Genomic DNA, 14,152 nt, shown 5'->3' on the forward strand with positions numbered 1-14,152 from the left:
AATGTTCTGATTTAATTACTGTCATCCTTCCTGTGATATCTAATCTCATACTCACAACCTGGATATAAACAGATAATCTTCAATAATTTATGGAAACTTTGCAGGTCATAAATACAACAGCCATGGAGGATGCATTATATTTCGATAACGACATCGTATCCCACTAATAAATCATAGATAAATAATCCTCCCACTGCATGAACACATCTGAATGAAGTGGTTCCAAGTCCTGATGCACTGTTCAAATGATTCATCAAATAAAATAGTTACCACACTGAAAACCTGGCCCGAACATTCAGGTTCACAAACCCTCCGAGCATAGTCCCACTCCCTGCAAAGTCCGCACATAGTGATCGCTCAAAAATGAGGTAGAAAAATAATCCAAAGTACCAGAGCATCCCAAAAAAAAAGTGATGCACTCCAAAGTAAACCCAGAAACTCAAAGGTTACAATCCATCCAGAAGCCAGCCATTGTCTGCTTTTCCATGTGTTGGAAAACCTGAGCATCTGCAATGCATTGGGCCTGACCCTCCCTCTGAAGACTCCTCTCTGTCTCTGCACTGAATCCCATTGAGTGAGAAGGAGCCATAAAGATTCCAAGCTGCCATAAAAAGCCATTAAGACGTGTGGATGCGGGACGTCTGCTGGCCGACATGAAAAGGATTCCAGCTCTGCTCTTCGCTCAGCCGCCGACTGGTTCAATGTTTGCACTGGTCTGCCTGTCTGGCTCAAGAGGGTCAGACAAAAAAATAAAAACGCACAGCAGACCAGGAAGCACTTAATTTTTACAACCCCCATTTGCCACTAAGCCACTCACTTATCTGGGATCAGTGTATGTTAAAGGTAATGCTTTCTGTCAAAGGGTTCCCATAGTAGTTTTTCTTTAGTGAGTAAAGTGATGTGAGTGAAACTTTATACTTTACTCAAAGATGTTTTGTTATCATGATGCCAAATTTGAATAGCATGAAGTATTCAGACTGCATTATGAAGCATTGCAGACACAATTTTATTGTATTTATTGTGTTACTTTATCACTTTCTATATTTCACCTGAAGTTATGTGAAATCCATAATAATGTTATATAGTACGAGGGCTGTAACTAATTATTCATTCCATTAAGAAATACATAACCAGTTGATTACTTGATCAAGTCTATAAAATGTCAGAAATCTGTGTCAATCTGCATAAAGCTCAAATTGACAGATTCCAATGTATTGTACCATGAACAGCCCAATATTTTGTTTTTTATGTAATAATCATATACATCAAAGAATCAAAATACCCCAACTAAATGTTTATTTTTTAGATGTCTCCAAATACTTGGTTTTGAAGTTCAAAACCCCAAGATATTCACAAACAATCCCTAAAGAGGAAGAAAAGCAGCAAATATGGATCAATCAGTTGATTAACCGATTATCAAATGACAGAAAATGTCTTGACAACTATTTTGTTAGTTGATGAATAATACCAGAAACCTAAATGGCACATATTTGCTGGTTCAAGCCTCTCCAATCTTTGCTTGCTGCATTATGCTGCATCTGTGCTTTATGGGAATGTAAATATGTTTAGGTTTGTGGGAAATTTGGGACATTTTATATATAGACAAAAATATGAATCGATTAATTCAGAAAATAGTTGGAAGATTTACCATTCCAAATTCCAATTTACCAAATATACCATGATAAAAAGCAGAGGAAAGACATGCTGACATTTGAGCAGCATTTGTTGCTTGATGATGAACTTAAATGATAATCGGTCGTCAAAATAGTTTCTGATTGATTAACCAGCCAGTCGTTTTAGCTTGATACTGTATTACATTTGCAATTCATTTAAATCATTCAGACTTAAGAGAGTTGCCAAAGTGAGTCTATGTGGGTTTACCCTGTAGCTCATCTTGGAGGTGAAATACATTTGTCTTTTAGTTATAAGGTAACGATGAGATCAGCCTCTAAAACCAGACTGAGCCCCATTCTCTCTCTCTCAGGCGGGCCAGCTGGAGAAAGGAGGGTAAAAGGATCACGTTACTGCCGGGAGGCTGAGGAGTGTGAGCCGCTGCAGGGCGTCACCTCCAGGGTGCGAACTAAGATCGAGCCAAAAAGAAAACAACCCCATAAAAAACTTTCAATACAGAGTATTTTCAATAAGACAGCTGTTGATGCAGACATTTCGATTACACACACCACACCTCTGTGGCACCTGGTTGCACGTGTGTGTTTGTGTGTGTGCTTGATTGATAAATAAATCATTTCTTCCGCGTGCACGGATTTGGGCTCGGAAAAGGGGAAACACTGAATCAGCAGAACATTTAATTAAATTTGAGGGGAACAAGTCTGTGACGCATTTTCATTTGCGTTATGGTCACGGTGCTGTGGGCGGGACCGTGAGCACCGTGCGGGCCAAACACACACCGCTACCGTTACGGTGCCACGACGGGCGACAACACGAGGCTGCAGGACCATAACCGACTGGTTTTAGCTGCAGTAACCCTCTGCAGGAATCCAGTAAACAGACAGGGGAGTGTGGGACGGGAGGGAGGGGGGTCAATGTCGCTACTGTACGCACCGAGCTCTCCGCTGCACGGAACACGATAAACACGCTCCGCAAACGCAACGCTGCGGGGACGCACAGCGGGAAGGAGCGCCGCTTTTCGTCGCCTACGAGAGAGAAACCCGTCCCTGGCAGCCCACGAGACGAATAACGAGACACGAGCCGTATACCAACCGTTTGAACCGGGTGTTTTGATGGGAGAATCCTCACTTTCTATCGGATGCGAGCCGCCATATTCGCTGCAGCTCCGCGCATGTCCACCACGCAGTGCTGTAATTCACATTTTACCACTGGAGGTGGGAGAAGAAAAAAAATCAGACAGAGGAGTGGGAAATTGATAATTAGTCGTTTTATTGAGACGGATATTGTTTCATGTTGGGTTGGGATAATAAACTGCATGGGGTGTGGAAACGAAAACAGAAACACCGACTGTGTTGTTTCCTGTGTTTCATGCAGGAGAACTCAGCAGAGAGATGCTGCTAATGAAGGGGAAACGTCACTAAATGAAAAAAGGCACACGATTCCCATTTGTGTACAAACACCACAGTGTGAACTTATTCTGTTCCAAAAGTCCTGTATTTTTCTTTGGGTGAAGTACACAATTATTATCAGTAATTTGTACTTTAAAGTATTCATTATGCAGAATAATTATATATTACTTCATAGATTATGAATATTGACATGAAGCTTAAGCAGCTGGCAGAGGTGGAGTTACTTTGAACTACTTTATGTTTGCTTATTTACAATCTCACATGAGCTTTCATTTAAGTAAAGTGTACTTTTATTAAAAAAAAGTAAAGTAAAGTAAAAAAAAAATCGAATTTCCCTTGGACCAATAACATTGATCTTATATGTTAAACTGACTGTGGAGTTAAATGCAAAATGTCTCTTTATTTCTGTCGATAACACATCACACAGTAATCAGTAATGATGAGTCACTGTACCATCATGTACTCGTGAAAGCGTATTGCACCTTAACTTGAGTCTTTAATGCTACGTTTACAATGCCCTGTTTTAGAACAAATAGTAAGTAGTTTATGATGGATTAAAAGCTCAGTCTATACAGTAAGCTATATAAAGAGCCTGTTTCCTCCCCCTCAACAAGCATGAAAAAGCTCTAACGCCCCAGTCATAAAATAATTTCATAACAGTATTCAAAGGGCAATATAATGAGAAGACTTTTTGATAAGAACATAATTATGTACTTGTATTACAGATATTTGTATTAGTTATATGACACACTTACTTACTTATAATGAGGTATTTATGGTCCTCCATCTCTGACTGTTGGACAGAAGAAGAAGAAGAAGAAGAAGAAGAAGAAGAAGAAGAAGAAGAAGAAGAAGAAGGTGTTTTTGCAGCATATCATGTGTACAATATCCACAATACCTGCTCATTCTGAAATACATTGTGAATCCAGTGAATTCGCACTGATTTGCCAATTAGTGGCGTGGTGGAGGGGAGGTGTAGGAGGCAGAGAGACGAGCTGCAGGGAGATGCTGAACCAGTGACACAACATGGACTGATGCAGTAGCAATGTCAGGAGACGACCGCGTGGAATATGTGCTAGTACAACAGGGAGAACAATATCAGGCGTGTTTCTGATTTAACAAACGATGAGCTGGATTTTTTTTCCCACGCCAAAGTTGTATTTCACCACAGCTCCTGGGTGTTAAACGACTGCCGGAACGCGCTTCTATTGGCTGCACGCAGCGTCGCTCAGAGGAATGACGATTTTCTTTCCTTTTTTTGCTGCTATAACCAGCTGATACTGAGGCTATGAACACGGAGCCTCCGAAGAACTGTTTGACGGTACATGGAGACCCCGTCATCGGGGCTATGCCTGCGGATTCGGTCTCGGCTCCATCCAGGGATTGAGTGAGTAGGACATTTGATCGTGTCACGACGCACAGGCCCGGGTCTCTCTCTCTCTCTCTCTCTCTCTCTCTCTCTCTCTCTCTCTCTCTCTCTCTCTCTCTCTCTCTCTCTCTCTCTCTCTCTCTCTCTGTCGCTCCACATGATGTTTCTTCGCCTTCCCACATCACCATTCTCATGGGCATGATGCTGTGTGCTGCACGGATCGAGCAGTCTCACCCCACACTGGCGACACATCACACCTGCAGGTAAAAAGGGCTTTTATTGATGGACGGATTGTGGATTGTTTCAAATTTTGTATTTGTATTTATGCGTGCTTATCACGATGTCTAATTATGGCTGTATGGGTAAACGCTGTTTGCTGGTCTTGTTGTGCAACACTGCCGTGAACATGCTCCGTGAACTACGTTATGCTGTTTGCACTGGTCGCTGTGTAGGCTGAGAAACGCGTGGACAGCGACGGAATGGTGGTGCGCTCCGCAACGCAGCGAGGAGAGAGAGAGAGAAAGAGAGAGAGACGCAGTTTCGATGCAGAGAGAGCAGCATTACTATCTTTTCTCTCCCTCCCTCGCTCTCTCTATCTCTCTCGCTCTCACACACACCTCATATATACACGCGCACACACATATTCTCGTGCGCGCGGACGCACGCACCAGCCTATTAAAATCACTCTCCCGAACTCAACCATTCCCGTGCTTTCTCTTTGCATTGCGAGACTCCAACAGGCGTGTGTTGTAAAAAAAAAAAAAAAAAAGGATAGATTAATGGTCCAGTCCGTTCTGTCAGGGTTCTCTGGACTTCCCTGACGTCTCTCCACCTTATGTCCGTGTACCAGCAGCGGTCTGCCTGATGGCTGCAAGAAGGAGCATCAGCTTATCAATAAAGCTTCTCTGTGCTGAACCCATTTTCTAGGAAAAAAAAAAATCTTCGAGTGCAGGCAATAATCCATCGGCTGCTCCAGGTGCAGGGTCTATTCAGACAAGATACAATATGGATCTAATCACTCCCCAGTGGCATCACCATATCCCTGAAATGACCATGGCCTCAACATCCACCTCATCACCTCCCCTGGAAAGACTTCGCGGTGTGTGTGGAGTGCACACTGCATAGGAAAACGCCCACACAGGCACATGAGCCAAATCAACATTAAAGTGTTGTTGCACTGCTGAATAAATCAAGTGTTAAACAAACCAGGTTGGGCTGATACTGTGAGAAGCTTTGATGGTTCCAGTCCAAAAGCATTCGCATTACAAAAGAGGCATTTCATAATCGTGGTCAAGTTCTGGATGTGTGACAAGCCTTAGGATATAATTGTGTTATAAAAGTGTTTTTTTCTTCGTCCAACAAAACACTTCATCGTGTATGTAGAACATGCTCTCAATGGGGAAAAGGAAAGTATGGGGCTACATTTGACCCCTACATTTAAGTCGTGAGACGGTTTAATCATCGCACATTTCAACCCATCCAGTTCAGCATCTTGAATGTGGCAGCAACAGGGAGCTCTGGGTAATTATACAGTGGGTTGAACACAAAGTGCTGCTGCGGCGGATGGGAATGCCCTTTGCTTTGCAGGTATTTGCTCACAAACCACAGTGTTGGAGGAGATTTTGACCGAATGATGGCGGGTTAAAAGTCAGGGGATTACCGAAGTGAAAAGAACAACAAAATCCATGGCAGTCCATCCAATAGTTGTAGCCATGTTTCCAGCTAAATGCTGGCATCTGCATGCAAACATGCTCTCATGAACATGCATGCTAACATGCGGATGCTGAGCAGCTGCAATGTTACCATGTTAACCATTTTAGTTGTGTGTGTTAGCATGCTAATATTTGCTAATACAGTGCCAAAGTAATGAGTCCGAAACCAGTAAATTATTTAGCATTGTTTGCACTTCCTGTTCCCTCGTCTTGAAGTCAATGGTTTTGTAATTGTGTTTTTGGTTGGATGCCAGAAATACGGTCTGTGGTTAACATGATAAAGATATCTTAAAGTTTGGTTCTACCATGTAAAATATTATAATATCCATTTTTTTCGAGGGAACCATTGTGATGCTAACTTTCGGGGTTGGCCTAGAAAAATATGTCACCCCTGCAGTACTCTGTTAGCACAAAACACAAAGTGCAGTTGAGGCTGATGGGGGATTGACATTCACCATGAGGGAAACATGCATGTCTGTACCAAATGTAGTTGCTGAGATTTGTCTCAAATAACATAAATTGCCAACCTGCTGGTTGGAAAAGCTGAATCACCAAAACCAGTAGAATTCATCATATAAGAACAATGCATGTTTGTCCCAAATATTTTGCCAACCCATCTCAGAGATGTTGAGATATTTTACTGAATAAGATATAGGATTCATCCTCTTGGCACCATAGGTTTTGGTACAAAATTGTACGACAATCCAGTCAAAAGGATGCTGAGATATTTTAGTCTGGACCAAAGTGGTGGTCCAACTGACTGACAGCGAACCAGTAAGTTAGACCTGAGCTAAGCATGGCTTATCAGTGCTACATTATACTGTACATCCACCATAGACTGTCAGAATTGCAGCATCCTCCATATTGAATGTGTGGCTGATGAAATAGGAGGAATGTATGTGGAAGTCATGCTTAAGTCATCCATGATTTAAATGTGTCCTCAAGGAAAAGCTGCCTTTCTGTACATGCACATGCCCTAGTTAGCCACCATCTGTGCCAGGAATACCACCAGCATGCCACTGCCTGTGCAAGGCATGATGGGAAGTTGGACCTTGGAGTGACCCTCTGACAGCATGTTTGAAAACCTTGCTTCTCTTCTTCTTTTTGTGTGTGTCTCTGGTCCTGCAGGTTCGACCGTGTGGAGGTTTGGATGTAAGCGCTCGACGAACTGCCTCAAGACATGGAATAAAGGGTGTTCGAAGACAACTGAAGCTACTTGAGTCAAATCCATAAAAAAAAAGAAAACTGACATAGCAAAGCACGTAGGGCAGGAAGAGAGCTGTAGAGTGAGGGAGAGAGAAGCAGGTTGTGAAGATGGAGTGTGGTCAGACAACGTTTCTCCTGGACTCTACAGTTAACTCCGTCAGCTGCCGGTCGAAGCAGGAGTCTCCTCGCTAAAACCCCCGAGCAGCTCATTTCACCTGCTGGAGGAGCCCCCACCCTTGGTGATGTGATGAATAAGTTTGAAGTCCTTGGCATTGTGGGAGAAGGTGGGTGTTTTATTTTTTCTACAGCGCACAGGCCTTTACTGCATGAAGCCTTAACTCTGATCCTGGTGATCAGATGAGGTCATACTGTGTGTTTTCAAGGGGTTCGGGGTCTTATATCAGTTTGTATTGTGCAGCTGAAACCTGCACAGTTGTCAGGTCTTGTTTCATTTTTCGACACAGAGGGTATTTGAAGGGGCTTGTGAGCCTGAGAGCTGGCAGACGTTTCTAATAGGGAAGCATGTAATCCTTCAAGACTGTCCTCACGAAGAAAACGACAGCATTAGTCATTTGTTTACCATATATTCGCAAATAGTTTCCAGGGCCTTTAGTTACCTCGACTGCTGAGAGAACCAGGCCTTTATCTGAAACAGGCTTATACATTTCTTCAACATTTCCCTGTTTTATATCTTAGATATCTCAGATTTTGTTAAGAAGTCCCCCCGTTTCCTGATTAATTTGCTGTTGATGAAACCCTGTTGTTGCCTGTTTTCTTGATAGTGTACGTTTCCATAGCACTCATTGTATCAGTGCAATAACAGTCATGTCATGCTCAACCCTCTGCTGCTCTGAGTGTTTCACAGAAATACTGTTTTTATCCCCTAATTATTTCCAGTTGTTTTTGTTGTTTTCAAGCACGGTTAAGTTACCATCAATGTAGTGTCTCATAGCCAGATTTATCTCAACAGTGCTGTGCCAGCTCCACACATTATCAATCTGTTGATAATAGAGTGCTGAAGGAATATGTCCAAAAACCTGTAAATTAGCATTTTTGTAAAGTAGCATTTTGTTTTCTTGAACGGGTTTTTGGTTTAAAAACAAAAGGCGGTCGCCAACAAGTGGCTAAATGAGACTACAAAACGTCACCACGCCAATTCGTCTGCCTTCACAGCTTTGCTGTGTACACTCGCGTGAATGTGACCGAATGAAGGAATGAATGAATATATACTTTATTAATCCCCAAGGGGAAATTTGGTGTAGAGTATCAGTAATTTAAAGACAGAAAATAAGATATCACAATTTTTTATCTCACTCTATGAGTATATTTAGAACACTTTTAAGCCATGGTCAAGTAAAAAAAAAAAAAATATATATATATATATATATATATATATATATATATATTTATATATATATATATATATATATATATATATTTATATATATATATATATATATATATATATATATATATATATATATTTAGATATATATATATATATATATATATATATATATATATATATATATATATATATATATATATATATATATATTTATTTATTTTCTAACCAGAATTAAAAAAATTATCACGGGGAAACTGTGTGTGTTATGCAGGAGAATCAACTCTTGCTCCATTGACAGCATTGATGGCTGGTCATAAAATATAATAAATGAGGATACTATTCAAGCTAAAGTCTAGCTGCACACACACGCACACACACACACACACACACACACACACACACACACACACACACACACACACACACACACACACACACACACACACACACAGTCCTTCACACATCAAACCAAGCAGGAATGATTTATTTCAGTCTGCAGCGTCATTCTACTCGTTTCAGTGCGTTGGACTAGCATGTATCCCTGGCTTCACTCTAATGTGAGAAGACAGAGTAACCGAGTGTTTATTGTTCTGTTGATAATTCTCACTAACTGTGAACTACATTGGTGCTCGTCAGGATACATAAATCAAAGAGTTAGACTCACGAGAACTGCAATTAAATGACGAGACATTTAAAGCTCAAGCGTTTTTTTTTTATTGTTCAAATAGTAGGCACATGCTAATGAAAATATTTTTTTACCATTGTTAATTCACATTTGTATGTTTGAATATTTCTCAACTCAACAGACAATGCAGTCTCCTGAAAAAAATTACTCTACTTTATATTGATGTTATTGCTGTTAGATTTATTCACGTATGACGATTTGTTTGTCCACGCTTCAATTAAACATTTAAACTGGAACCGGAGCTTATGAGGTTGATCGTGTGATTTGAATGGCAACCAAAGCAGTTTGTAAATTAAATAATTAACTTCAAGTCTGGCTGACATTCCTAAAAAACCTCAACGACCCGACATCTGTAATATGAATAACCAACCGAGAACATGGTGTTCTTAGTAATGGTAGTGAGCTAAAGGTGTGTGTGTGTGTGTGTGTGTGTGTGTGTGTGTGTGTGTGTGTGTGTGTGTGTGTGTGTGTGTGTGTGTGTGTGTGTGTGGGAGGGAGTACGTAATCCTCCGCCTCACCTATTAGCGGTTGTTTCTGGTGGTTCTCACCTACTGCACTGTTTTTTTATGACCTTGTTTGTTCGAGGTGAAACCAAAACAGTAATTAAGATGTTGACCTTTTGTGTCTTTCTCTCCATTTCTCGGTCCAGGAGCGTATGGAGTGGTGCTTAAGTGCAGGCACAAGGTAAGACAGCCTTTCTCCTTTCTGCTCATTTGTAAAAAAAATATGTATGGTTCATCATAAGTATGACGTCTATATGTTTCAATAATAAAATCAGACGATGATGAAGAATACAAGATTTAATATATTAGTTATCTTCCTCTACTTCTAATACACTCTGGGAAACACTAAAATACTGTTGTATCGTCCTCTTCTTGCAGTGTGTGTTTATCAAGCAAAGACACGTTTCGAATGCTCAAGTTGGTTATTTTCAACTTAACTTTGAAAAAGAGCTAAAAGAAAAAAGTCTGTTAATCATCCAAATAGCTCTTATGTGCTATTTAATTTGCTTCACTTTGATAACCACCTTTAGCATATATTATTATATTAACACATGCCTATTAGTACTGTGACACTGTGAAAACCAGTGACAATTATTAATAATAATAATGATGAATTCAAACAAATTAGAGTCAAAGTCAGCAAATATACTCAGTCAGTTACACATATATAACATCAGTTAATATAAGCTGGTCACTTTTCCATAAATCAAGTTTAATTGAAACAACCTAACACAATTCTCTCAAATTATTTTCAAGGTAAGCATGTTGCCCGTATCTTAAAAATCCCTGTCGTACATTTTATCAACGACTTTTCCATCTATGGTGTGGAATCCCAAAAGCTTCCACACATTACTTCACAGATGGTCTGGTGTCAGGAGTATTTCTTAAAACGTAGTTCGCTAATTTAAAGAGAACTAGAGATCATCTGGCGACGGGATCACACCTTCTGCGATGCCAAATCCGGCCAGATGTGTAAAGAGTCCAATGTCCCCTTCCTCACTTCCTTGATTCCCACTTAGATTGCCGTTGCTCAAATCCCACCCTTCCTTGGCCTTCATTTCAATCTCTACTACACACCATAACATTTGGCATTCAAAATAATAAAAGACAGCACACAAGTGCTAAAAAAATGCAGTTCCTCAAATGGCAACTTTAGGCAAAACATGTGTCAATCCCTTTTCGATGTTAAAATGTCCAACTTTACAGCAGAAATAAACATGTTTACAGCATGGAATATATAGCTCTTATATTAATATATATATATATTAATTAATTTTATTATTTTAAAGTCTGTGGTACACACCTGTAAAGTTTCATGACTGCGTCTTGCACAGACAAACTGTCCACAGACAGATTGGAAAACACCTGGCAAAGGTACTCAGAAACACTTCAGTCAGAGGCTGTTCCCGTTATCCGTTAAAGTAGGTGTCTCCAGGACCACATTCTGCCTTCCACACACACACACGCACACACACACACACACACACACACACACACACACACACACACACACACACACACACACACACACACACACACACACACACACACACACACACACAGTGAAAGTACCAGGTAACCAGATCCTGTCATGGCTGGTAATCAAACTAGTGTCATTATTACAATGCAATTGCTCCACGGAGGCATTTTGACACGTTGTCAATCTTGTGTGGTGTTTTAAAGAGAGCAAAGACAGTTTCTTTAGAAAGCTACACAAAGTATGTGAGAAAATAAACCTAGAAAGCAAAATCTCAGAGGCTAAAAACATCGTTCAATCCATCAACATTGTTATGAGTGAAACACCAAACGGATGTCCCGGCCTGATCGGCCATAACTGGGTTAATGTTGTAATCACCTGCATTCAAGGCCTCATTAATGAAGTCATGTTGAGTTTAATCTGAATGAAAGAAGCTGTTACTGGTGACTCATCAACAACATGACATTGCATTGCTGTATGAAATGCATATGCGTATACATATTCTAGTTTGTTTTTTTCACATCAATATATATTGTGAATATATCAGATGAGTAGACATTCAAGATCCATACCAGAAATGTACAATTTTAAGACTATTTTTGCAGTTCTGTAGAAAGAGAAGACTTGTTAATTTAAGACTCAAAGTTGTAATTAAAATAATTCAGGGACTCTTCACACGGAGGGGTCTGAGCAGCATAAAAAAACTGTAATTTTCACATTGAGTACTGCTGAACCAAAACCATAACCATCAGCATAACAGTCGTTATTCTAACCTCATCAAGCCTGAGGCACTATTTTCTTATAATAGACATCAGCTTGAGAAGTTGCGAAGTAAATAATGTCACATCGAGCAACATTCATAACTGTTACAAAAGTTAATTTATTTCTAAGAAAGCAAAACTGAAAGGATTTGTTCATGCAGGAAGGTGCTTGGGAAACACTGCCTAATAGAAGTAAATACATTTGTATCATACTTTAGTTGCTAACAAGGGCTGAGGTTTAGTTTTCAACATTTAAATCAATAAAACAAATGAAAGTTAGTTATTGAGTTGTCTATAGTAATGATAATATAACAAAAACTAGAGTTATATGTATTGTATCGTTGAAAGAGTATGGTTGAATTTGCATTGATATTAAAATGTAATTGCTCAGAACCTTTTAAGCCCTGAGCATTGTCTGCAGGCATTCCTCTCAGCAATAAAGTTGGTCGGCTTGAATGCAGCCAGAGAGGGGGAAAAGCATCCACACATCACCCTGCAGCACTGCTGCTCGTTAAGGTTTTTGCTCAGAGCTCACGGTGATAATTGAAGGCCACTCAGATTGTGTATCAGCATTGTTCTCAGCTCAGATGTCAGCTCAGGTGGATTGTGGTGGCTGAATAGTACGAGATCAATGTTCAGAGATACTAAAATAAGTGTGGCTTTGTATTCTAAAAATAGACCCGCACTTCACTTCTTTATATGTTTTAGACCTATGTACCTTGAATAGATTTCTCACGTGTGGAAATACTTTCACTCCCCTACACGGGATCCAACTACAGTGGGCTCCATGAATCAAAAAGGTTCTGTGGTGACGGTTCATGCGCAACATGTTCTGCATTGACTGCATAGAAGTACACGTTTCGGGTCTAATTTTGTATCATTCCTTCTGTCAGCACATTTATGAACATAATATATTTGTGAAAAACACCTCACTCCACACGGAGAGCGAGAGAGGACTACTGTGGGAGGAGTGACAGAGTCAACGAGAGAGGAGAAAGGCTTTTTTTTAATGTTCAATGCCGCTCATACCCTAGTGTGCTTCACGGAGAGGATTCAGCAGCAAGAAAGAGTACATTTTTGGCTATCGTTGTTGTTCCCATGCCCTCGATTCAAAGTGAAATTTGCGGAGATGTGCTTGATAGCAAACGCTGCATTGTATGACAGATGAACTAAACTGGGCTGATTCATTATGGAGTACTGGGGGTGCTTGGTGTTTGCCCTGTGGTCCCTTATGCCATTTGTGCATGTTTCTTTCATTTTAGGCACTGCACTTGACCAAGTTTTCTCCACGCTGTATGCTTCATGAAAATTTCAAATGAGCCATAAATTATATACATTGAGTGAAACTCTAAATATGCAAATGCTTGTGTTCTGGGCACAAGCAACAAAATGACATGGTAAGTGGAACATGGTGGTTAGGAGTGTTAAAAACCCAGCAGAGGCAGATAAAAGAGGAACTCTAAGAGGACAATCCACATCTGAAATTTGTTGTCACATTCCACTCGTCTTCCGAAGATGTCTCAGTGTGTGTGTATGTGTGTGTGTGTGTGTGTGTGTGTGTGTGTGTGTGTGTTTGCATGGATTAAGGACTTTGTTTGCAGTAAAAGGCTGCATTTGTGAGACAAATGTTCTCTGTATCAGCACTAGTTTAGAATGGAACACATATGCAAGTAAAAACTTGGCTTGCTGATTGTTATTTGTATGCGACAGCTTTCTTCGGTTGCTTTTGATGAGCGAGAGCAGAAGAGACAGAAGCTTCTAGTTATTGATTATGACTTCTATTCTGTGTCATAAAAGCACCAGAAGATGTGTCATATTGCTCAATACCGTGCGGAAAATTAAAGCAAAGAGTCTGTGAGAAAGAACCAACAAGTAGGACAACTCAATCATTAAAGAAAATGACAAGCTGTGCGTATAATGCGGCTGAACCTCAATATGTTTTCATGCTCGGGAAAAAGCCAATAACAGGAATTCATGTTTCCGTCTCGATCTTCTTTCCATTTTATTGGACTGTGAATTTGGTTGCCGGCGAATCTCATTTCATAAAAATGTA

The 14,152-nt window shown here is 40.3% G+C and overlaps 1 protein-coding gene across 1 annotated transcript in view; it reads left to right on the top strand.

The window, feature by feature from the left end:
• Positions 1-7,566: 7,566 nt before the first annotated feature.
• cdkl5 (cyclin dependent kinase like 5) overlaps positions 7,567-14,152 on the top strand; it is a gene marked incomplete at its 3' end in the record, with an annotated part of 28,546 nt that continues 21,960 nt past the window's right edge. The window contains exons 1-2 of the mRNA XM_079216726.1: positions 7,567-7,609; positions 10,008-10,042. Coding sequence (XP_079072852.1) covers positions 7,573-7,609; positions 10,008-10,042 — 72 coding nt within the window. The 5' untranslated portion in view covers positions 7,567-7,572. The remainder of the gene's footprint in view (positions 7,610-10,007; positions 10,043-14,152) is intronic.

Source organism: Taurulus bubalis (assembly GCF_910589615.1).
Source record: "Taurulus bubalis genome assembly, chromosome: 4".
Lineage (NCBI taxonomy): Eukaryota > Metazoa > Chordata > Actinopteri > Perciformes > Cottidae > Taurulus > Taurulus bubalis.